The sequence below is a fragment of the Urocitellus parryii genome, chromosome 4 (assembly GCF_045843805.1).
Source record: "Urocitellus parryii isolate mUroPar1 chromosome 4, mUroPar1.hap1, whole genome shotgun sequence".
Classification (NCBI taxonomy): Eukaryota; Metazoa; Chordata; class Mammalia; order Rodentia; family Sciuridae; genus Urocitellus; species Urocitellus parryii.
The window spans coordinates 168,325,792-168,351,830 of record NC_135534.1 but is presented as its reverse complement, the minus strand read 5'-3'; the positions used below and the strand labels follow the sequence as shown (position 1 = coordinate 168,351,830).

General features: G+C 41.8%; 1 protein-coding gene across 2 annotated transcripts in view; it reads left to right on the top strand.

Annotated features, from left to right (window-relative positions):
- The window catches only part of Mob3b (MOB kinase activator 3B), a 187,682-nt gene that overhangs the window by 141,794 nt on the left and 19,849 nt on the right, over positions 1 to 26,039 (top strand). For both annotated transcript variants that reach the window (XM_026387906.2, XM_077797891.1), the window contains exon 3: positions 16,563 to 16,765. In XM_026387906.2, coding sequence (XP_026243691.1) covers positions 16,563 to 16,765 — 203 coding nt within the window. The remainder of the gene's footprint in view (positions 1 to 16,562; positions 16,766 to 26,039) is intronic.

The window sequence follows — 26,039 nt, the reverse complement described above, 5'->3', positions numbered from 1 at the left end:
GACTGGCTTTGAACCTGAGATCCTCCTGCCTCAGCCTCCTGAGTTGCTGGTATTACAGGTGTACACCACCATGTTGGGCCCAGTTCTATCATTTTTCTACATAATATGAATAGCCATCTATGATAACCATTCTGAATAAAATGAGGTAGAATCTCAATGTACTTTTGATTTGTATTTCCCTGATAACTAAAGATACTGAGTTTTTTTTTTTTTTTTTTTTTTTGGTGGTATTTGGGGTTGAACCCAGACTTCTACCACTAAACTACATCCTAGCTCCTTTTTACTTTTTATTTTGAGACAGGGTCTCACTAAGTTTCCCAGACTGGACTTGAACTTGCAATCCTCCTATCTCAGGCTCCCAAATAATTGGGATTATAGGTGTGTCACACAATACCAAATCATTTGTATTTCTTTCTTTCCTTTTTTTGAGAAGTGTCTGTTCAGATTATTTGCCCAATTTTTTAGTGGATTACTTGTTTTGATGTTAAGTTTTATGAGTTCTTAAAGAATACTTAGGTCGATCATGGTGATATACACCTGTAATCCCAGCAACTCAGGAGGCTGAGGCTGAGGCAAATTCAAAGCTATCGTCAGCAATTTAGGAGGCCCTAAGCAATTTTAATTTTTTAATTTTAAAAATTAAAAAAATAAAATAAAAGGGCTGGGGATGTAGCTCAGTGGTTAAGTGCCCCTGGATTCAATCCTTGGTACCAAAAAAAAAAAGAAAGAAAGAAAGAAAAAAATTAATATAATGAATTTTAGGTGCTGAAAGGAATATATAGGCTGAATATAAAGTATGATTCTAATCTTATGTTTTAAAGAAACACACACACAGCAAAAAGAACAGAAGTTAACACCAAAATATTTCCAGAAGCTATTTCCTAGTGGGATTATGAATGATAATGATATTTATACTTGACATCATTTTCAAGTTTTTTAACAATATTATATTTATGTTTAGAATAAAAAAAGAATTTGGGCATTTACCTGCTGTTTAAAATGTGTTCTATAACACCTATGTGAAATACAAACGATAAATTTATAAGTTAGAAACTTTTTCAGAGAACTAGAAAACATTTTAACTACAGTCCCAAAGGATACTATTATGCCTTTGAGCCCAGGAAAGACGAGAACTTTCAAAGGCACCTAGGGACCTGGTGCTGAGCAAGGGGACTTTTGTTCTGCAAGGTGGCTCCCTGGGCTTTTCAGGATGCAAGGGATGGGGTAGGCTTTTGCTCTTGTTCTGTCCTTCAACAAGTATAGCTGGCCAGTTGTGCTCCTGTGCAATGTCACCAAAGCATCACTGTATTAATGTATCCTAGATCAAATGTGTCATATTAAAGAGATCTAGCAATGTCCACATGTACTGTGCAGTATGCAGGTAATAAGAAAGTCAAATGTATGTAACTTGAGAATGACTTATAAATATTAAAGAAAAGACATAGGGAGAAGATATTTGTCCCTGTTGCAAAATACCAAGCATATTTACTTTGTCACTCTCAGAAGTCTATCTGTCCATGCTCCCTGGGTTAGTTATCTTTAGACAACTAGCCAATGGTGCCTTCTGCACATTTGTGACAACTACCACATGTGAAAGGGACTATTCCACTACAATGCTCAGTGGTGCCTGGGAAAAGAAGAAATCTGAAAGTCTGAGGTACTCAGAGGCAGTGTTGCTAAGGGAATGATTTTTCCAATTCTGGTCAGTAGATATTTTCATGTAACCAACCACCACAAGGTTTTGTAAAAGAAAACAAGCAAAAAAGTGTTTGGGCAGGAGCTTCTACAAGGGCTGAGACTGTGATCCAGCCTAAAGGAGCAGACGGTAGGCCAGTGGGCACCATCCTGATGTGGCCTATGATGGACAGAGCCCCTCCTTCCTAGAGAGCAGAAGACCTGTCCCAAGAAAAAGACAGCAGTGCCTACCATTTGTACAGTCCATTTGTAGCCACAGGCATTGTTTTCTTTAAAGGTCCAGGCTGGGTAAAACAAAAGAGTGGCATGAATGGGGCTTCCCAGGTGAGTCCAGCTTCTCCCATGCATAGGGAGCAGACACTGCTGTCGCCATGTGGGAATTTTAGTTCCTAGATATCCCAGGTTTTCTGAGTTTTTCTGAAGGCTAGAATTCTTGGACTTCATATTATGTTTCCCAATTTTTAAATGTTGGCAGCATTTCAAAACTACGTAGTCCAAAGAAAACACTCCTGCTGGCTGACGTAGGCTAGGGCCCTCAGTGTCTCACTTCTGCCTTGGAATCTCAGGGGCAATTGGTTTGGTCATCTGCATCCCCGCAGTCCTCCGAATTCTAAAAGACAAATTTCCTGAACTCTTAGATTCTTCTCAAAGTTCATGTTTCATAAGGACCTTAAAATTCCCTAATGGCCTAATTGGTAATTTATTTCAATTGAGATTTCAAAACTCTGACTAACTATTGAGAGGTACTTTCTTGATGATGAAGTTAATTTAAAAGATGATTGTAAAGGAACTGCCTTGATTTTTTGAGGGATAAATGGTCTATTCTTTGGGAAATTGATGCTTTGGAGCAGGCTATATCAGGGTTAAAATTCCAGCTCCATTACCTGTATCATTTGGACAAGTGATAACCTCTGTGAGTTTCCCATTTTCTCATCTGCAAAATGGGAGAGATAACTTGCCCTAGGTCACTGATTGGTTGGATTTGGGTAAAGATAGTAACATATATTAATATCTCATACTATTAGATTCTCAGAAAGTAAAAGTTTCTCTTGGAAGCAAATGTAATTAAAACATTTAATCATAAATGTTGTAAAACAACCCTAAGAATCTTTTGTGTATTTAATTTTAGAATTTAAAAAATACACTTTCTTTAGAAGTTCCGTCGTAATAGATCATGTTGCAGTTGAGAAGGGAGAAAATAGAGAGGGTGAGGGGATGAACCTCAGGGGTATCTGCACCTGATGGGGGTCTTGGGGTCACTTTCAGTACCAGATGACTTATCACCCAATTTAACTTTTTTGCCTATTGCTAATTTCCTAGTATCTAGCGCATGTGATGGGATTTCATCTGGCAAGGATGCCCCTTGGCAGGACAGCTCTGTTGGGATCTTGGTACAAAGGGAGACAGCACCATCCTCACCCGTGTACACCCTGCACTAACACACAGCACCCGCACTCAGACGGAACCTGTGCTTGGTTTAATTCTCTGTTGTCACTGTCTTGAAATTCTGAATAATTTTTGAACAAGGGGTTCTTCAAATTATGTAGACAGTCCTGATTAGAGATTTTTGTCAGTAAAACACAGAAATGTCAGCACATACATCAGAGGGACAAACTCAGCAGCCCCTGGAACCAATCAAATATTTTTGACTCACAAAGTGACTCCCCTCGCTGTCCATATAAATAAGCTTTTAATTTAGAATAGTTTTAGATTTATGGAAAAATTGCAAAGATATTTGAGGAAGATCCATGTCTCCCTTACCCAGTTCCCTATATTGGTTACATCTTATGTTACATTTACATTTGTCACAATTAGGGAACTGACATTGGAATGTCACTATGACCAAATTTCATTGTGTTCAGATTTTACTAGTTTTTCCTTAATGCCTTTACTGTTCATGCTCCATCCAGGATACTTAGGACTTTACATTTAGTTACTATGTCTCCCTGGGCTCCTCTACTATGATATTTTTCTCAGACATTCCTTGTTTTTCCTTATTTTTGAAGAACTGAGTGAGAATTTTTAGCAGGTACTGGGGATTGAAACTGAGCCACATCCCCAGCCCTATTTTGTATTTTATTTAGAGACAGGGTCTCACTGAGTTGTTTAGCACCTTGCTTTTGCTGAGGCTGGCTTTGAACCAGCCATCCTCCTGCCTCAGCCTCTTAGTCCATTGGATTTACAGGCATACAACACTGTGCCCGGCCAAGAACTGGAGAATTTTGAGGAATGCTGCTCAGATGCTTCGCAGAATGTTCCTCATTTGGGTTTTGTCTGATGTTTTAATCTTGATAGATAGCATTGGTATGTTCTGGGGACAAACACCACAGAAGCAAAGTAGCTTTTCCTCACATGGTATCACAGTTATGTGCTATGAACCTGATTTACCTGTACTGGTGTTAGCTGTGACCGCTTGGATGAGGTCCTGTTTGTCAGGTTTCTCCCCACTGAAAGCAAGTCATCATGTGTAGCCCACTCTCAAGGACCCCTTCTCCTGCAGAGGAGAGTATGTACATAAATTATTTGAAATTCTGCTGCACAGGAAATTTGTCAACTTCCCATTTATTATTCAACCATTTATTTATATCAGTGTAGGTTCATGAATGTTGTAATCTAGTTTTAACATTCTTGGGTTATAATCTAGTGCTACTGTGTTTCTTTAGTTGCTCAGATGGTCCTAGCTTGGGCCATTCTCCTTCATATTTGTCTCCACTGTTCTTTGACATTCCCTCGTCATCTTGTAGTTGACTTCCAGGATGAGTTAAACATATAAAAATCATGTTAAGTAAAATGTTGGAAAAATGGTTTAATATTTTTGAGTTAACCAACTCAACTATGAGAAGATTTCATAGACATGTCTAGACTTCTGGATTCTCTTGAAGACCAGGGGGTCTGGCGATCCTGGACCCATTTTCCTGCTGTGTAACAATTAGCTGAGGCTGAGAGGCTTTGTTCCTTTCCTGTATCACACTAGATACTCTTTCCTGTATAATTTCTGTGTACTCTGTAGATTGTCAAAGTATATGCCACTCCTTATCATATTAAACCCAGCCTACTTGACTCATTTATGTTCCTTTGTAATACCTTAAATCTTTGGAATACAGGATTCCTGGTTCAAACATGTTCAAGTAAATAATTTACTTAAATGACATAGTTTAGTCCATGAATGTAGGTCAACACTGACCCATGATCAGAATTTAGAACATTTCTGGTTTCCTTTGGATCCAATCAACTTTACCTTCCTTGGATCTTACATGCGTAAGCAGGCGGAGTCTGCCTTGAACTTCTTTGTCAAGTTTCCCTTTGTTAGACCCCTTCTGTCTGCAGAAGATCCCCCCAATAGTTGTATTCCAGCTTCAGATGAACTTCTGTTTTCTTCTGGCTCTGCAAAGCACCCCTCAAATTGGGTTCCAATCATCATTCTTACTAGATCCTCCCACCTCACTAAAGAGGATCAATTACTTTTCCTATGTTCTCTCTTCGTTGTGTATTTCAGGGTTATTTTTCCATCAATCCTGGCTTGTTGTAAACTTTATAAACTCTGGAAAGCCACATTTCACACCTTTCTATTTAGATGAAAGTAGGCACTTGAATATTAATAAATATGCAGTGCAACCTGTGGAAGGAGAAGTTTTATCCTCAATATCAGTTAAAAACCTGATGAAAAGATGCATGTCTCTCAGAGCTATTAAGAGATAAATGCGCATTAATTTTCACTGCATGTCAAGGTAAACATGAGCCTATTACAATTCCCTGGGAATCTTTCTACAGAGCAATGGTTAAAAACTGTGACTTAAGAGGGCCACTGCTGGGAGTTGGAAAAAGTAATGGGAACCCAAACAGAGAAAGCTCCTCATCACCCCCACATTACTGTGGATTGTGTAGTCATTTGTTCATTTATTCACTGTCTTAGAACACTTGGGCCACTACAACAAAAATAGCTTAAACTTGTGTGGCTTAGATACAACAGGTATTTATTTCTGTAGTTCTGGAGGCTGGTGAATCTAAGATCAAAGCACTGGCAGGTTCAGTGTCTGGTGAGGGACCTCTTCCTGGTTCAAGATGGCAGTCTTTTTTCCAAAATGTCACATGGGAGATGGAAAAGGGATCTCATTTATAGCGACACTAATACCATTTGTAAAATTTCTGCTTTTGTGACCTAATCATCTCCCAAAGCTCCTACCTCCTTGATATCATCAGCTTGTGGTTTAGAATTTCAAATACAAAATTGAGGAGGATTATGAACCTCCAGTCCATTTCTTTCACCCAGCAAATACTTATTGAGAACCACCATGTTCTGGCCTGCATGAGATGCCAGAGATGTAACTGTGAACAGATTCATTCCTTGACATTACAAAATTTTTATCCACTGGGAAACAAACAGAAAAGACTATAAGATGATTCTTTTGTAATCCTTTCAATCTTTTGAATACATGAATGGAGCTGCCCAGGTAAGTACAGTATCTCCCATGCATAGAGAACAGACACTACTATCACCTTGTGGGAATTTTAGTTCCCAGATATGCCAGGTTTTCTGAGGAAAGCTAGAATTCTTGAACTTCATATTATTGTTTCCCAATTTTTAAATAAAATGTTAGTGGTCACAGCTAACACTAGTACAGGTAAATCAGGTTCATAGCACATAACTTTGATACCATGGAAGGAAAAGCCACTTTGTTTCTGTGGTGTTTGTCTCCAGAACATACCAATGCTATCTGACTATCAAGATTAAAACATCAGACAAAACCCAAATGAGGAACATTCTGCGAAGCATCTGAGCAGCATTCCTCAAAATTCTCCAGTTCTTGGCCAGGCACAGTGGTGTATGCCTGTAAACCCAGTGGGCTGGGAGGCTGAGGCAGGAGGTTGGCTGGTTCAAAGCCAGCCTCAGCAAAAGTAAGGTGCTAAGCAACTCAGTGAGACCCTGTCTCTAAATAAAATACAAAGTTAAGTACAATCATAGGAGAAGTACAGGGTGTTACGACATGCCTAACTTGACTGAAGGTGTGGTGGGCAAGGAGGAAATTCTTGGGGAAGTGATAGCTTAGTTGAGGTTTGAATAACAAGTGGGAGTTAGCCACACACAAAAAAAAGAGAAATGAGGAAGAGGTTTCCAGCTGCCAATCCTCCTGCATGTGAAGACACCCAGAAGGGAACAAGCCAGAGCATCTTAGCTCCAAGTGTCTGGAGTTCTGCATGCAAGTTGAGAGGATTCAGACAATGAGGATGGAGAGATACATGTGTGTGAATGGATGTATGTTACATAGCTTTGATTTCACCTTGGAGGAAGTAGGAAGCTGCTTTATTGTTTTATGCAGCAAGACTTATTTCCTGGTTAGATTTGCATATTAGCAGATCCCATTCTTGCCACCAGGATATTGGAAATTAGAAATTGGATTAGAAGAAGGAAGCTCGGTTTCTGGAGAGCCACATAAGCCAGGCAGAAGGTGATGGTAAATTGAGCTAGGAAAGAGGCTGTTGGAGTTGGAAAGAAATTTATGAACTAGAAACTATTCAAGTAAGACTTAGTACTAATTGCCCTTCACATAATGGGAGAAAGATTTTGCTGGTGAATAAAGAAGTTTTATTTATGAATATACTCACAATATCACATCCAAGATAAGGAATCTAGATCATTTTCAAATTCTGGGGCTCATGATCAAACTAGTGATTCTCTAACCTAACTTGAAGTTCACTAACATCTTGTTCTCTGCCTGTTCCATCTCATGCATTGGGGCCATTTGATTTTCAGGAAACTGGGCAGGTTTGCACGAGTGAGGGATTGTTTTCAGTAGCTTTTGTTGTCCGTCCACAGTAGACACTTTTCTCAAGTTTTCTTCATTGACTTCCACCCGTGTGCATGCCATGTGAAAGAGGGCAAGATGGCGAAGGCAGCCATTCTGGAGAGGAGCATGAGGGGAGCCTCTGGTGGCTGAGAAGTGGCACTGAGGGAGCAGCAGGAAGTGTGACAAGCAGGCACACTGTATTTACAGTCACTCCTTTGGGTGGCTGAAACAGCACTTCCTGTCCCTGGAAAATAGCATGTCTGGAAGAATTAACAATCCGTTTAGAACAGATAATCACAGGTTAGTCTCTTTTCCTTTCTTTGAGTCTAACCACCATGATAGGTTGGAGGGTTGCACAAGGGAGCTAAGGAAGGGCAGAGAATGGGAGGTGGAGAACAGAGTAGTAACCAGTTTATTTCTAACCATTTGCAGCTGTCAGTTTGTTTGGGGACTTTTTAAAAAATATATATATAAAGGCAAAGGAACAAAGTCTTGCAGCATGGGATTGTTTTCTTTGGCATGATGAACAGACACTTTCTTGAGGAACATATTGAGATAACACAAAACATCTGCTAGCAGGAATCGGTCCTCCGCAGCTGAATTCATCAGCATCGGCAAGAGCATGAGGCTTCTTTTGATAAATATATACACGTAGATAGTTACATTTTGCAAGAGGTGGGGGATGGGAATATTCATATGAAGGAGGAGGAAAGTAAACTAAGAGGAGGGGACTGCATATTTTTAAGAAACATCTGAATTCATTTTTTCCCCTCATAATCCAATTGCATTTTGTTTTGCAAGATTTTGGAAATAGTGTGTTCTCAGCCACACTGCCAGAGGAGGTCTGTTTTCTTTTCCCACGTGTGTGGGATGTTGTTTTTATTCATGAGCTATTGAAAATGAGTGATTTTTATGACTTGTAGAGGGATTTTCACATGTGGCACCCTGTTCCTGGACTCCAAAGACAGAAAGAACAATGCCAATGTTCTCAGGAATGAATAGCAGTTTAAAGGATACAAGTGGATGTTTCCTGTCACAGTTATGATGTGCCATCAGGAGTCCCCAAAAGATTGGCCAGCCATTGGCTTTTGTCATGTGTCACGTGGAAGTTCCCATATATTGCATTTCTTCCAATCGGATTTCCAGGAAAGAGTTTGTCCTTTGGGGGAAAAGGCAGCTTCACTTCCTGCTCTACTTGTTCTCACCTGGTGCCACGATGAGGAAGAACCATCTGTAAGGTTCAGCTGCCATTCACTGGGTTCCTCTGTGTGTCTGTGGCATAGGGCTTCAATCACCTGCACAGCTAGTGTCAGTGTCGATATTCCTCAGATAAGGAAAAGGAACCTTTTGGAAGTTAGCAGATTTGCTCAAGGGCAAGCAAGCATGGAAGTTCACAGCTGGAATCTAAACCCAAGTAGGAGCATTCCAGAGCCAAATCCTTAACCAGTGTCCTTAACGCTGGCACAAAACTTTGGGGAAGTAAGAACCAGACAACCCTTTTCTACCTTCATCTTTTAATAAGTTTTGTTTCCCTAATTCTGACAAATGGATTGGAGCAAGATAAAAGGAGCCATGTGGACTCTGCAAAGTTTCCTGGCAGAGTGGAAAGAGTAGAGGCTTTGGAATCAAGACAGACTTGAATTCAGATCCCTTTCTCTCATGACTTAGCTCTGTAAGTCCTAGAAGTTTGCCCCATGATCTTTCTGAGCTTTGATTTCAGGTAAGCAGATGTCAGAGGAGTTTGACTCTCATTCCAAGAGGTATCAAGTATTGCTTTCACACCCATCCCACTCCAGGCTTCATGCTAGGCACTAAGGAGACAATTTTGAGACTGACCCAGCCCCTGTGCTCAAGGAGATTGAAGGTCGGGGTGGGAGTGGGTGGATGGGGGATACGGGGTTGGGCACAGACCTGAGGCAAGGATGCGCACAGATACTGTGGAGTCACCACTTGTGATCTGTGCTCAGGAAAATTTCAGGAGCAGGGCAGCAGATGCCAGAGACCCTGAATGTGGGATAAGGGAAGATTGAGCTAAGGTCTAAAGAAAGAAGAGACATTGATTAAGGAAAGAGAAAGGGTGGAATATCTTCCAACTGCTTGCAGAACTTGAGGTATTTTGAGGGCAGTTTTCTGGGGTCCATGGAGATAAGTCCTAAGCTCCATCCCTCCAAAGCCCAAGTTCAGCCTAGCACTGACCACAGGATAGAGTCTCATTGGCAACCATCAGCCTTTCTCTTCAGAAGCAAAGAGAAAACCATCGCTCAGAAACATCCCCCAGATCTTGTCTGGCTTTGTCATCCAAAGCATTTCCACATTGTGTAAGGGACTCTCCCTTTGTGGTCTTCGTAACAGGATAAAAAGAATAACACAAGCCACATGGGCAACTTATTTCCTCTCTGGAGCGCCCCAAAAGGAAGAATTGAATGGGGCACGTGAGGACTTAGTGAAAAGGAGGGAAGAGGAGAGATAGAAGAAGCAAGAAAAATGGCTTGAAGCTGAGAAATTGCTGGAATTTTTATTGAATTTCATTTAGGAAAAAGGAGATTTGCTAAGTCAGAGATGAGAGCAAATCCACAGGCGGGCCCCAGAGAAATATTGTATTCCATGCTCCATTTAGCTCTCTCACTGAATTCGGCTTAGAGATCAGAAAGCTGTGGTTAGACACTGCATAAACTCTGCAGGGCTCTGTCAGATGCTGGCTTCTTGACTGAGGACCAAATTCTCCTGCTTCCAGAGAGTCCCCAGGCCTGTACTCACCTCCCCCTCCCCCTCTGCCCTAGCTCCAGGGCCAGCCTCCTCCCTGCAATCTATAGTCCTGCCTTGGGTCTAATTGTTAAGCAATTTCCTGCCGGAATCTCATAAGAGTGACTGGTTTGGATCCTGACCTCTGCCCAGGCGTGTTGGTTGCCTGGTCCCATTCTGAAATCGGAGCTCAACCTGGCTCTGTTTCAGGTTCACTAACTCCATTTCAGTACTGACCTACCCACCAGACCAAGCCACTCCACGTGACCTAGGGTCATCCGAGCCTCAGGTCATCTGCCCACACCTGGATGCCTACCATTTCTTTGTGGAGCACCCGTCTAGACTCATTTTCTCATTTCAGGCCAACTTCTTGGAGTCTGAAATTTCCCAGCTTTAATCTGAGAGTCACAGGATGTCCTGAGGGTGAGAAAAAGGAAGGGCGAAGAATATGCTCCAAGATTCTAATGAGAGACTACAAGTCACTTAAAGACTTCTGGTTAGATGCTTTCTATATTATTGATTCATATTTACCTGTCAGGAATTATTGTCATCAAACTATCTGTGTAATTAAGAGTTCAAAGTCTGAATGCAAAGTCTGGTCAAAGTCTAACTCCAAACCCTTAAGATATATTATTTCAGTTAAGACTGAAATAATTTCAGTTAATATTGTCTGGCATTAACTTTCTAGTGGAGTACAGTGACTGAAAATTAACTCTCATCACCTGAAAAACTGGACTGAAAAGAGAAAGGCGGTTTGAACAATCAAAAGAGGAGTTTCAGATTCCTTCTTGCCACCCCAAAACTGGATCAAAAATATTCTGCATCACAGAGTTCTCCCAAAAGTAGTGTGCAGCCTTCCAAGCCAGGACTATATCAAGACAGGCAAAAAAAAAAAAAAAAAAAAAAGGTATTATTTCTGCTGTGGGCTTTTTTTCCTCTCCCAAATAGGAGATGATGGATTCATGTCTTGACTAAATAATGCCACTGGTCTTTTCTGATTCAATTTCGATATGACATATCACCTGCCTTGTTCGTACCAGGTATTTTTAAAGAGTAGAATCAAAATATGAGACAGTCTTTTCCCCCCAGTACTTACAGCAATATATAAGTACATATGTATGAGAAAATAATGTAAAGCAGAGTATAACCTAGTGTTTAATTGAGTATCTGCCACTCTTAAGTTCCTGCAAGTTCAGAATTGATGTATTAATACCAAGACTGCTCTCCTAAAAATAAACATACAGGGAATTTAATCCCAAAGTATGTTGCAAAGAACATTTGGTCAATGGGATATTAAACTAGCTCACAATACAGTGCTTACCATCTGCAAGGCATTAAGGAAAGCTTTTTATATGCATATGTATTCAATCCTCACAAGAACCTCTTGAGTGACAGGTAACATTACTATATCCTGGGTTTTTTGGGATGAGGACACTGAGGTTTAGGATGACTAAACCATTTGCATATGGCTACATTGTTATTACGTGGTAAAGCCAGAAATGAAACCTGAGCAGACTGATTACAGACTGTTTTAAACCAACAGGTATTATGAGGAAAGGGATTTTTTGCTACAGGTATTCTGAGATCCTTTACTACACTTGGTTGTATTATAAACTTTTATGAAAGTGGCATTTTTGCAAATATGTTTGAACTCATGGCCTTCTCTTTTCATTCAAGAATTTCCCAGGATTATGATTTTTTAAAAAATACATCTTGAAAAATCCTGAAGTAAAGGGCACATAGTATATTATATACTCAAAAGAGGTGGAAAGGGTGGAAGGAGGGGCTTGGCTCTGGTCAGGAGGAAAGCGAATGGTGCCCTGTGGACCACACACTGCCTTTGGCTCAGACTCCACCATGAATACACTACTCATATTCAAGCTGCCCCTGTCAGTAGCCAGGCGTCCATTTCAGATAATCCATTAGTCTTTCATTCTTCTTACTATACTTTTTTAAAGAACAAAAAAAAAAATTTTTTTTTGAGCTTCTTCTGCAAGTAAGCTAAGTGACACTCAATCATCTGTCTCTTGGCACCAGAAGGCACAGGATGTACATGAGCTTGGGCTCTGATCTCTATTCCATCTCCTTTAGTTGTGTGGCATGAAGCAAATGTTCTTTAGCTGAGCTAAGCCTCAGGTTCCTTGTTTTGACATACAGAAATAACAATACCACTGCTCAGGTTGTTTCTGGAATTAACTGACATCCATGCATATCTCAGGATCACTCAGGGTTCCCATTTTTTGTGGCTGTTTAATTCAGACTAGATACTTCCTCGCAGCACCAAGAAGAAAATAATCAGTCAGTATTCTATCACTGAAGGGATTGGGGTCAGTGGATTACTCTGGCCTTATCTTGCTGCCATAGTTACACAGGATGAGAAATTCCAGAATCTTTCAAAGAGGAGGTTCATACAGGTTCTTTATATCTAGGGGAATGATCCTTTCTACTTCCCATCTTTTGAAGGTTTATTTAAAATACATGTATGTGTGTGCGCGTGCACACGCACACGCGCACACACACACACACACATCTGAATGTCTGGAAGGCAGGAGAGAAAGGGAGGAAAGGCTTAACATATATACGGACTATAGAACTGGCTCCTGAGTAATCAAACAAGTTTCTCAAATGCCTGTAGCTCTCCTATTTTGAACCCCACATTCTGTGGCCTGCATCTTATCTCTAGCTTAGTGGGAAACCCCCCTTGGCTCCAGACGCCCTAGAATGCCCAACTGCTGCTCAGCTTTCAGAACTGGCCTGGGGTGATAAGTCATGCCTGCTGAGCGTGTCTTGACTTGAGCCCGTTTTCAGCTTTCACTCTTGGAGAACAAAGCACACACAAGAGAAGGAATAGTGCAAGTCAGGCCCAACTGTGTAGCCAGAACCAAGAGATTCCGAGCCTGGGGTCCTACACTTTTCATTGTTGTGACCAAAATACCAGAGAAGAACACCTTAGAGAAAGAAAAGTTCACTTTAGGATCACAGTTTCAGAAGTTCCGTCCATGGTTAGTCGATAGCATTGCTCTTGACTGAGGTGAGGCAGAACGTCATGACAAAGGAAAGCTCATGGTGTCCAAAAATAAGAGAAAGGAAGAGGGGCCATGACACTTATAGTCCAAGGGCATCCCCCGAGTGGCCTATCCTCCAGCACCATTTCACCTGCCTACAGTTACTACCCAATAGTCTATTCAAATTATTAACCCATCAAATGGGATTAATCCACTGATGAGGTTACAACTCTCATAATCCAGTCTTTTCACCTCTGAACATTGCTGCATTACCTAAAATATGAGCTCCTTGGGGGACATTTTTAGATCCAAACCAGAATACCTATCTACCCAAGGAATTCAGATAGAAAATAACAAAGTAAAGCTTAGTTCCAAAGTTCCTACAAAGGTCTAGGCACAGCATATGTATTGTTATAAGAATGCTATAAAGTAAATATGCTTATCAATTTTATAATAAACTAGATTGATTATATGACTTGCTGATTCAGCCAGTGAACAGAAGGGCTAGGATATGAAACTAGGTCTTCCAGACTCCAAAATCAATTTCTCTCAATCACACTAAAGCTATAACCCAAAGGGAAGTGACAAGGGCAAATGCCATCAAGGCCAGAGACAAGGCCAGAGACCAGGTAAGAAACAGAGGACAGAGCCCAGGGGTTCAGAGCTGAGCAGAGGCAGGATAGAGAAAAGCAGCCTGGGAATAATGTGGAGGGATGCAGAAATTGCTGTGAACATCCTCTGTTTGTCCTTGATTTTGCCTCACTGTGGTTAGCACATAGGGTGCAGGCACTGCCTTTGGGGCCAGGAAGAGAAACTGGCACAGCTGGAACTCCCCACATCTCCTGGCAACTGGTGAACCTCCACCAGACTAGAGCCAGGGGAGGGAATGGTAAGCTGAAGGAGTCCAGAAAGGAAGGTCTGTGGAGCTGGAGGTGAGGGTAGAGCCCTAGAGCAGCATCACTGGGTTTCAGGCTACCAGGGGCTCATGCCCTTGAAGTCAGGCTACCTGGGTCCAAATACCTCCTCTGTTTGCCTGCTAGGTGACCTTGAGCTGCTGCTTAATTTTCCTGAGTCTATTTACTCATCTGTGAGATGGAAATAATAATTTGAGATGGAAATAATAATTGAAGGGCTTTTCTGAGAGCTCTATCAGCACTTACCAGGCTCTTGGCATGGGCCCTAGAACATATTAAGTGCTCAGTAAATATTAGCTTTCACTCTTAGTCCCAGGTCCATGGTTGTAAGGCCTGGGAAAGAAAAGCACATTTTTTCTTGTAGGCAGCAGAGTACATTAGCTGACTTTCTATTGCCTCCAGATGTGGTTTCCAATCCTGTGGACTTTTTCTGGGCCCTTCTTTTTCCATCCCTTTTCTTATGCATACTTATGTTTCTGCACCACCTCAGCTGGGTGCAATGTGGTGCAGTGACTCAGGAGGCTGATGCAGGAGGATCGCTAGTTCAAAGCAGATTCAGCAACTTAGGAAGTCTATGCAACTTAGGAAGGCCATGTCTCAAACAAGAAATAAAAAGAGGCTGGGGATTTGACTCAGTAGTTAAGTTCCTCTGGGTTCTGGGTTCAATCCCTGGTACCAAAGAAACAACAACAACAACAACAAAAAACCCAGGAGTAAGCCTCAGGGACCCCTTTGTGTGGTGCTTCTAACCCAGGCAAGAAAGCCAGTCACACTCCTGATGTACTCACACTTTGGATTTGAGAATCAGACGGACTTGGTTTAAATCCCAGCCCTGCCACTTTTTAGCAAGTTGAGTCATGCTTCAGAGTCTCAGAGTTGGTCATCTTATGAAATGGGACTAATAAGATCTACTTCACAGATGCGTTGTGAAGATAAACATTTTTAACCCTCTGGCAAGAGTTACAGCACTCACCTTCTGAAGTCAACACACCTATCTTAGCAGGGATCCCATCACCTCTGGGACTTGGGCTTTGTGGAAGGCTCCAGACCCTCCCTAACCTCCAGCAGTGGTTCAGCGGCCCTGGTCCAGCAGAGAAAGCCCATAGGCTGTGCAAGTGGCTGCCCTCCACCTTCCCCCTGGCTTTACCTCACCCCCTTACGCCCACACCCCAGCATCTGTTACCCAGAGAGTCAGATGCCAAGCCTTGCCTGAGACTCTCCCTGGGTTCATTTGATATATTGCCATTTTGTTTTTAAAGAAAAGCCAATATCAGTGCGGGGACCCTGGGAAAGGCAGATCCTGTCACTGCCGACTGCCAGCTGTGTCCTGTCTCTCTCATCCTGCCCTGGGGGACCCAGGTGATCCCTTTACAGAGTCTCACAGCAGGCAACTGCCCCAGGTCCCCATGGAGGCAAGGACAGCAAAACTCTGGGCATCCTGGGAACCTGGGGCATTCCCTGAGCAGAGCTCTGCAATTCTGCTGAAAGGCTGGTCATTGTCTGTCTTTTCTTGATGAGGAAGTTTTCCAGAAGCTAGGTGCTCTGGACCTTACCTTGCAGAGAGAAGAGTAGGGAGTCCCACTGAGTGAGTTACTGTAGTGTTCTAGGCACGGTAGAGGCTCTTACTCATGGTAACATCCTCCCAACTGCATGGAGGGTCTTACTATGACTGTTTTGTTTTGTTTCCATTTCTCTTTTACAGACGAGAAAACAGAGGTTCAATAACTTGCCCACAGTCAAACAGCTGGAAAAGGAGAAGATAAGAATTCAAACAAAGTCTGTTTAACTTAGGAATCCATTACAACATGCTGCCACTTAAAGACAGTGTAAATAATAAGAGTTTAAATAGTGTTTGAGAGGGAGGAAGGAGGTGGGCTTGCCACTCTGCCCGGTGCTGCTTTGGCCAAATTGAGAGCAGTGGAAATCTGAGTAACTCTCCAGTCATTCCCCCTTTCTGTTTTAGGAAACATAATCCCTAACTCTTACCAATGCATAGTATCTGGGGAGTTTGCTGAATTTGCCTACCTCAGAAACAATGTACCTTGGGAGAGGTTTTGGACCAGAATGTACAAACAAGCTGGCTTGCAGACCAAGCCTAACTTAGAGAGATGTTCTGTTTTATCATCTATTTAGTGTTGTATTTTTTTTCTTAAACTTCCACTTAACATTAAAAAAAACCACACACACACAGCAGAATCACATAAAACACAGCAGACTCACATACAACAGCAGGTTTCTGAATTATCTTAAGAAATCAGAAGCTCTAATAACCCTGATCCTCCATCCCCTTCTGGCCTCTTGGGCTAGAGTGCAGCAGCTGCCCCTTGGACAGAAGCAGAAAAGCACTTCCTAACTTGCCACCTCCCCACTACTCCCTCCTACCACTGTGGTTTCATGCCTTTCCCTCTTTGCTTCTCTAGGTGTTCCCTTCCCAAAGAACTTTCTTCAGATCTGCAAGAAGATCCTGTGCCGCCTTTTCCGAGTCTTCGTCCATGTCTACATCCACCACTTTGACCGGGTCATTGTGATGGGCGCAGAGGCTCATGTCAACACCTGCTACAAACACTTCTATTACTTCGTCACAGAGATGAACCTCATAGACCGCAAGGAGCTAGAGCCCTTGGTAAGTGTTACCCAAATCACCCCCAGGAGCTCAGCCATTTGCCACAGTGCATTGCCAGGCCCATGGAAAATGCCTACAATGTTAGCTGGAGAGTTGCAGAACTAGAGGGCTCAGTAGTCAGCTGAGCCCAGAGACTCCAAGATGTCCACTGTTGCCATTAAGTGTCTGAGATTGTTTCCTGAGAGGTGGCATAATGTAGGGGGTGGGTATGGTGGTTTGGGCTGGAGGAAGTAGCTTTAATTCTCAACTCTGAAACCATTCACTTACTTACTTAATATCTTAAAGGGGCATCTTGGATCTCTTATGGTATCGCTTACATTATTCACAAGGATGTTTCAGAATTATTTTCTCTATCAGTAAATGAATATTTTAACACCTACTCTGTGCCAGCTGTTGGGCATACAAAGTTAAGTAAAATTGCCTTTGAGAAAGAGTGGAAGTAAGCCTTAAACAAGAATTAGTGCCTTCACAGTGAATCCACTATAGTGAAATTATAGTGAATGTGTTAGAATTCAGAACACTGAAGATGAAGCATTAGGATTTGTGTATAGGTGAGTGAGGCTTATTTTCACTTTCTTTCTAAGCTACTTTCACCATTGTATTCAAGGGGTGCTTTGGAATTTTAGGACCCTAAAAATCCCATCCCCTTTGGAATCGGTAGGTACTTTAATGTGAACACTTTAATCATAGCAATTTCCACTTGATTGAGTACTTTCTTATACAGTAGCATACTTTGCTTTGTATTAAAATCAACGTTTCTTTTTTTAAAACAGTTAAAGTGGTAGTTTTGCTTAGTACAGCTCACAGAGCAACCAAAGTTTCATCTAAATTTATTTGAGTGACGTCCAGAATGCTGGGGACAGGATATCTGTTTTTGCCACCCTGAATCTCCTTATTTACATGTTTTAAATTATAGGTTTTTTATGATGTAGGTACATCTAGGTTGACAGGTCAGACAACTGCCATTGAAAAGACTTTGTTATACTCACACAACCCAAAAACAAGGGTCAGCCAGGAGACCAAGGGAACAAGGAAAAAACGGGCAAGAGCCTTTTCTGGAGTTTCCATGAGAAGGAATGGGAATGGCAGGATAAACAGGTTTAGGGTTCACCAGTTTGAATAATCTCAGCAGATTCTGGGGCACAGGAGCTGTTCCTACTTGTCTGGTCCTGGCCCTGGGGCTGTTGGTGTGAGAGCCTGATGGAGGAGGTGGGCTCTGGATTGGCTGGTTTGTGTTGGCTGTTGTGTGAACAGTTTGGGTAAGAGCTGTTTACTATCTCTAGGAATTAGCCAGTGCTGCTGGGAGGGGCAGCGCCTCCAGGATCAATAGGGCCCAGATGTAAAAGAACCAAAATACAAAAAATAAAAGACATGTTTAGTATAGTACAGCACCTGTATTTGGCAAAGAAGATATTGATGAACTTTATGTCACCTTTAGAATTTCTCAATTCACAATCTATGATCGTGCTGTGGGAGTACGTGGCAAAAAATATTTTTCTTTGCATCACTAAACTCTTCTGAAATACAGCAAGACTTTTTGCATACAATTAAGATATAGCAGCCTGGTGCATACCTGTAATCCTAGCAGGTAGGGAGGCTGAGGAAGGCGGATCACAGGTTCAAAGCCAGCCTCAGGAACTTAGCAAGGCCCTCCCTAAGAAACTTACCAAGACCCTGTCTGAAAATAAAAAAAAAGATTTGCAGATGTGGCTCACTAGTTAAGCACCCCTGAATTTGATCACTGATACCAAAAAAAAAAAAAAAGTTATATCATTGGCTAAAGAAAAGCTAACCTTCTTCATTTTCTTTCTCAACAGTTTTCTAGAAAGCTCTGGGTGAGGGCAGAAACTGAGTTATCTCTGCACATAGTTGGACAACTCAAATAGAAATAAACTGAAATTCATTGATGGTGGAGTTTTACTAGTTTGTCCTTTATAAAGGCTGTTGAGGGTAAACAGCCACCACAAGAAGAAAAGGTTGTGCAAATAACTCAGGGAAGTTAAAAGAGTGGAAACCATTGATAAAGCTAATTTCATAAAATGTCAAGGACAAAAGAACGATTGGGGAGGGGCCATGTCAACGAAGAGGTGGAGGACATGGTTCTGCGTCTGAGGGTTTGAGTTCAGTTCCCTTTAGTGAGTATCAACAGGTGGAAGAAAAACACCTTCCCCAAAGGCATGCCTTAAAGAAGGCCTATCCTGAGTGCCCACTTGTTCAGTGTTGCTGAGCTAAAGGAACAGAATATCAGATGGATAGAGCAGAAAGTCAATTTCTCCTTTATGCACAGAAGCATAAAGACCATTGTAGGATAAAGCTGAGTATAAATCAGCAAGTAGAGAAAGCCTTTCTTTGCCATCAAAAAAAAAAAAAAAGAAAGAAAGAAAGAAAGAAAGAAAAAATAATCTTGTTTTCTCTCTAACTGAAGAAGAACGGCCCCAGGAATTCTAGCACCTTGCAGTGCCAGGAGCTGACTTGAAGTCTCATAGTCACAGGCAGGCCCTGAACAGGCCCACTTTGGGGTCTGAGAGAAAAACTATGATTATATTAACCAGGAATTATTAACAGTGGAAGTGGGCAAGCAAATATCAGTTTTTCCCCAGAAGTTTGTTATTTCTATAAATTTCGTAGGAACAATATTCTTCCTACACTTATGTTTTATTAATTATAGTTATAGGGAAATTAATGTTAGTATTTTTTAATACTTAATTTTTCTGAAATGATATATTTGCTTCACCCAAACCAAAACCTATAAAGCACAAGAATGGATGCTGTGACAGTTTTTGAGGATGTGTTAGGATGTCAGGCTCTGGATGCTTAATCTGGTGTCTAGGAAGAGTGCTACACTTGTGGATCATTATTGCTAAAACTTACGTAAGTTGATGGTACTGGAATATCAGACTTCTGAGTCTGCGGTTGCAATGAACACGTTATGATCAGATGTGGCATATCAAATCAATGCATTTTTGTCTGATTTGCCTATTTCAAGTACTCTCTTTGCACAAAGCAAGTTGCTCAAATATTCTACATGCGTAAGAAAGATAGGCTCTCCAGAAGCTTATAAAGCAGGCTGGGAAATAAAATATAATGAATCTCTCCCAACTTCAGCCCTGGAAGGATGAGGAAGAAATCAGTCTGTGCCTTCACATTCTGTTCATACATTCTTTAGACTCTACTAGAGCCAGGGGCCAGAAGGGCACCCTTTGTCCAGACAGTTTTCTTTAGAAAATTAGCATTCCCAGAGGTTTCACAGCACCCGTGGTGCGCTCCTGGAGTCATGCCTTGGGATTCCAGTGAAGAACTCAGAGACCCACCACGTTCTTTCCTCTGTGCTTCCACCACGCACAGCCACCCTCTGCTCCCAGAGACCAACCAGCTGCTTTCTTGTGACGTTGACTGAGTATCTGGCATGTGGTTACTTTGAGGATCCAGCACACTGAAGGGTAGGAGATTCAGTGTCATACAAGGCAGGAGACAAGACTCAGACTCACTGGGTTCCAACCCTGGACCCTCCATTTATTAATTTGCAACCTTAAGTAAGATACTTAGCTTTTCAAAGCCCCATTTTCTTCATTCATGGAATAAGTATATATAGAGTTCTAAAAATGAAATGGGTTAGTCACATGGTAAATGCTTAAGAAATATTAGCTGTTAAATGACATCATGAATGTAAGAAATGTACTTAGCACATAGTATGGAAGAATTACCCTAATTCTTCCCTAGGTTTCTCAGCCTTTTCTCCATCTTAATGAACCCCTAGGTAGCTTTGAAGCAAATATAATTAACTGTACTTAAATCAGTCTCTCCCATGGGGCTATCAGCTCTCTGAGGACTGGGAATAAGCAGGACATAAACCTCCATGGTCCCTAGTTCATCATAAATACCTAATATGTTTTTGAATTGGGAAGAGTACTTTAGGGACAAAGGGATTGCACCCCCCCGCCATTCCTTTGTACCTTCCTTACCTCAGAACATGCCTGCAGATCTTCCTTAGCCATTTACTTTTTGGAAATAATACTTTACCCTATCCAATTTGTAACAGAGATTAAAAACAAAATAAGGCATAAATGAGTGAAGGGAAGCACTGTAAGCTTCAGACTTGACAGAGAAAAAGGTGGCCACAGCCCTCAATGATCTCTGTCCCAGATTCCAGATGGATCACCCAGGAAATGTCAAATGCTCTCACACTGCCTTTGTGTCCTGGTATGCCAAACAGGGTGACCAACACTACCAATTCTAGCACTGAAAATTCCATGTCATGGGAAAAACCTTGGTCCCAGGCAAATTGTGATAGTTGGTCACCCTCTCAGTCCTCTTAGTGGGAATACAGTTTGGAATTCAGAAGCTGAGAAAAGGTCACACTGGCCAGCACAGTGAAGGCCAGCATGTCTGTCAGCCTCCAGGGCTTGCACTGTGCCTCCCATTGGGACCTGCTGCTCCACCTCTGCAGCCAGCAGCCTGGGAACCCAGGGAAACACTTGCCATTTCACTTGCTATCTGACAGGGAGGGGGAGGCTGGCACACTGACAGATGTGACAGATCATCCATTTCTCATGTAAATGTATTGGCTGAAGATGACCCGAACTCAAGCAAGTTCAGAGTTGGAGGAAAGGAGCCCAAATGATGCTGGTAATTGGAAAATGGGCCAGGCCCTGATTGAAGAAGCACAAACAACCAGCAGTATTTTGTTGGCCTTTCACTAAAAACAAGATCAGACTCAATGAGGGCTGTTAGCCATGCAGTAGCTGTGAATGAAGAGCTGGTTAGGGCAGGAATGGAAAGATTGGCAAGGTGGGAAGAACAGACAGGAAGGTACACCCTAATATAGCCTCTGACCCTTGAGTGACCTAGGTCCAGAGCCTTCCCATTCTTTCCCCCAGACCCCATTCCTTATTGCTAACCAGGAAAATGATTATACCATCACCCACTTTGTAGAGGTGCTGCTGTGAAACCAAGGGTTGCAGCAGGGCTATTCTGTTACTTCTGGCTGGGTGCTTGGGCCGCAGATCTGTGGTTCAGTCAGTGTTTCCTTGTAGGAGTCCACACACTACCTGCGTCAGAGTCCCCTGAGGATGGGGTTTTTAAACATGCAGAACCGAGCTTCATCCAGGCTATGCAAATCAGAATCATCTGGTTTAGCACCTAATACCAAGCACCCTCCGTGTACATCTCAAAACTGTATCGTGCATAGGAATCATCTGCCAAAATGCAAATCCTGATTCCATACGTCTGACAAGATGGGACTTGAGAGTGTTCATTTTGCTCCCAGGTGACAGTGGTGCTGCTGGTTTGCAGACCACGCTTTAAAGAAAAAGACCTGAGAGGAAAATTATCCTCAAATTTTGAGAAATACAATTTTTGGCACATTGTCTTTTCTCCTCTAGGATTGGGAGTTAGTTGAGTGGGGCAGGAAAGTGAAACAAAGGAGAAACATCGAAAGATGAGTATTTGCCAGGAGTGCTCCTCAAAAAGCCTGTGAGGAAGAGGGAAAGCCAGCAAGAAAGAGGAGGGAAGAGAAGTTCCATCTGAGAGGGCTTCACAGCCCAGTCCTACTGGTTCTTTCTCCTCAGTCTTCCCACGTGGTGTGACACCCATGGTTGTGTTCTCACCACGTGCAAGTGTCTTCAAGAAATAAGCAGTGGCTCCCTTTCTTGACTTCCAGATACTTTGTCAACTCTACTGCTATTTCTTACCCTCACACTTGTCGCCATTACTTCAGAGAGGTGTGGTGGGCAGTTTTTAAACATGTGAGTCACATTCTTCTCCATCCCTCATTCTGACATTTTGTCACACTGGGGCACAGGTCCCACCCCACCCACAAGATTGGCAACTCTTGACGAATGATGGACCTTCATACTAGGCTTCATCACTTTAAGATGGAAACTTTTTAAAGCAGTTTGAGGACTAGACATTTGAAGACCAAAGATGTAGAAAGCCTCATCTCATGAAACCCCCCATCTGAGCCTAAGCAAAAGCAGACCTTGTGTTCCCTTAAGACATGGCCCGACTGTGCCTGCACTTCCCTTGGAGAAACTTGGGTGAGTGCAGTCGCCAAGATTGGCCTGCAGTGGCAAGATCAGGTCAGGGTTGTGAAAAGAAGCAGAGCCTCCCACATGAGCCAAGCAGCTCTCCACAATAGCTGGCAATGAAAAGCCATTGTGGGGCCTTTGAAAAGACCTTTTCTTTTGAAACATCATCTGTACAAAAGCCTGCAGACTGCTTTTTGTTAGGCAGGTTCCTTGACTTTCAGCCAAATGGCTCAAACATGGACACAGTCTTTGTAGAAGAAAGATCTTCAGCCCATGAGTCTGGCAAATTTTGGCCTTTACAATGGCATTCCCACTATTAAGTTACCACATTAGTTGTCTGATCTGGAGCAAGGCTTGTAATGTCTCTGGGTCTCTGTTTTCCCATCTGTAAAAGAAATAATCTCTAGAGTCCCCCATGTTGGCTGACTGAGATTACGATCTTTGACATGTCCCAAGGCTTGTTATCTTCTATCCAAGCTAACCTCTCTCTGCTTAGAGAGGCCTTTGTGGATTTTCATGGATTAAAGCCCATCATGGTACAGTCAGTAGCTGCAGTCTGCATCCACAGGACTTTTTCTCTTTGGATGATGTGCATGTATGTGTGTGTGTGTGTGTGTGTGTGTGTGTGTGTGTGTGTTGGTATCAGCTGGCGGTTGGTTGCTTAGGGCAACCCAAAAGCCCAGAGGTGAGATGGAGAGCCTGCCAGAGATTATTTTAGGAGCTTTGGAAGTTAAACTCAAATGTGTCAATTTGAAAAACAGCAAAGAAATATGTCATTATTCTCAGGGAGCTGCATTGTGCAAACTCAGCGTGTCTTTGCCAGTTCTATTTTTTCATCCCTGTTGATGTCCAGGGAGCTTTTACTTCTATTTTATAGTATGGTAGGTGATTGGTTTGGGGTTTCATTTTTCTGCTCTTTATTGTTTGCTTATTTTGGTTTTGTTTTTTTTTTTGTATTTAATCAGGTCAGGGGTAAGATATAGTTCAATTAATTTCCTGGCCTAAAAATATAATCAATTAGGGTTGAAAATGGTGCCCACAGGAAGTTGTCAGCACTTAATGTTAAGAAATAAAAGCAGGTTCCAGCGCTGTATTGGAGAATCACTAATCATATGTCCATAGTGGAAAAAGAAAATATAGCAAAAAATGTCAATAGTGGTTCTCTCTGGATGGAATTATGGGCAATGCTTCTTTTTGATATTTTCTGGGGCTTTTCAGGTTTTCCATCACATACACGTATCATTTCTGTAATCAGTAACCCTCATACATATAAAAGGCCTTTACAACAAAGACTGGAGCTCACAGGACAAGAGGCCTGTAGGTCCAGGACTGAGAACTATGTTGGCTCTCTCCTATCTCAGTGAAAATAAAAGGCTCAGATTCTTTAACTTGATCTGAAGAGATTTGTTTATATTTCTCTAACTTTAAGTTTTGAAAGAGAAAAAAAATGGATTTGTTAAAAAGAAATTAATCCATACCAAGTAATGGCCTTTACACAATTGATTACATTTAAGGATAAGTGCATGCACAATAACTAGAAATAAAATTTAGCTGAAACTATAGTTAATTATGTTTAACTCCAATCCTTCCTTATTAAAATATTAGCAAAACTCAAGCCTTAGAAAGTACTAAGGAACAAACCTCTGTCCTGGTCTCAATCATTTCCATTTTATCATTTTTCTTTTCTACTAATGTCCATGCCCCCTCCTGCTTCACACCATCTGATATCTCTGATTGATCCTTTCTTTATATGGGGGTTGATATTCTAATTACAACAAATTCTCAATATTTAGCCATTTTGTTTAGATTTTAAAATGCAGGCTTAAAACAATTAATAACTCTCTTTTTCTGTTTTGAATTGCTATTGCATCTAGTTCTCAGGTGCTGGATTATTGTGGTGCTCTGCAGGTGCCCATTATGGCAGCCTGAGAATGTTTAGAATTGCGTGCACACTTCCGTCCTCTCTCTGACCTCAGCTGGGGAATTGGTTTATGGGCTGCCTCTGATTTGGCCTGGAGCAGAGTGCCTTTTACACCATTCAGTAAACCTTTATTACTTGCTGCTGGCCATGTGCTGAAAATCAAGTGTTCCTATCTTCTAGGAATTAACTGGAAGTTTTCCTTCTACTCCCATCATTACTCATTGTTACCCAAAGTATTTTCCCCAGAACCTACTAGATCTAAGGGAGGTCAAAAGAAATTATATGAAAAGGGGGTTCCATGGTCAGGTAACTATGGGAAACACTGAGTTAATGCTGCAATTCAGGTCTCTTCAATTTGCTAATGTGCATCCTGACTCTCTAAGAAAGACATAGAATGTGCAGCATTTCTTTGATCAAGGATTCTCTTCCACCAAGCATTCTGTAAGTCTGAAGCTCTGAAATACCGTTTGGGAAATTCTGACTACACAGTCTTAATGTGATCTACCTTCTGTACCGTAAGCCCCTCTTAGGGCTTCTGGGTATCTATTAAAGAATACGTTTGTACGTCAGACACTGTGCTGAGCACAGAGTAACAGTCAAGTAACACATATCTCCATTCTGTAAGAAGCTCACATTTTCAAAGAATGATACCCTTTTGTCTAATTCTTAGAATTGTACCACCTAATATGGTAGCCACTAGCCATACGTGGCCATTTAAACTAAAATTAATGAAAGTAAAATATAATTTCTCAATCTTGCTAACCACATTTCAAATGCCCAAAAGCCACATGTGATGACTAGGGCTGTTGCACTGCATGTCACATCTATTGAACATTTTCATCATCATGGAACATTCTGTCCAACATTTCCAGATCAAATGTTCTATCTTCAAGAGGTCCTTCCCACAACACACTAGGGATACCCTCATACCACTGATGGCTGCCATGTATTCTAAATTGTTCCCATGCTACCTGAATGGGCCATTTCCATTTTGTTCTTTAAGCCCCTGGTTTGATCTGCTTCTCTTTGCTAAGCCACTTCTCTCCCACTTTACAGGTACAGAATAGATAAAACTCAAAGCTGTCAGCTCAACATTTCTCTGCAGGACTCACATCAGACCTTCCATGTCAGGAAAGAGCTTAAAATATCAGGAGTGCTGTTGGTCTCTGGGATACCAATTCTTTATTGAATTCCCCCCCCCCTTTCTGTGTTCTACAGTGTTGGAAATTGCTTCAAAATATCAATCGCAATAGGGATTAATTCATCTTCCTGAGCGTTTATATGAAAATGTGAATGAATAGTCAGTATGGCTTGGTGCCCAAATGCA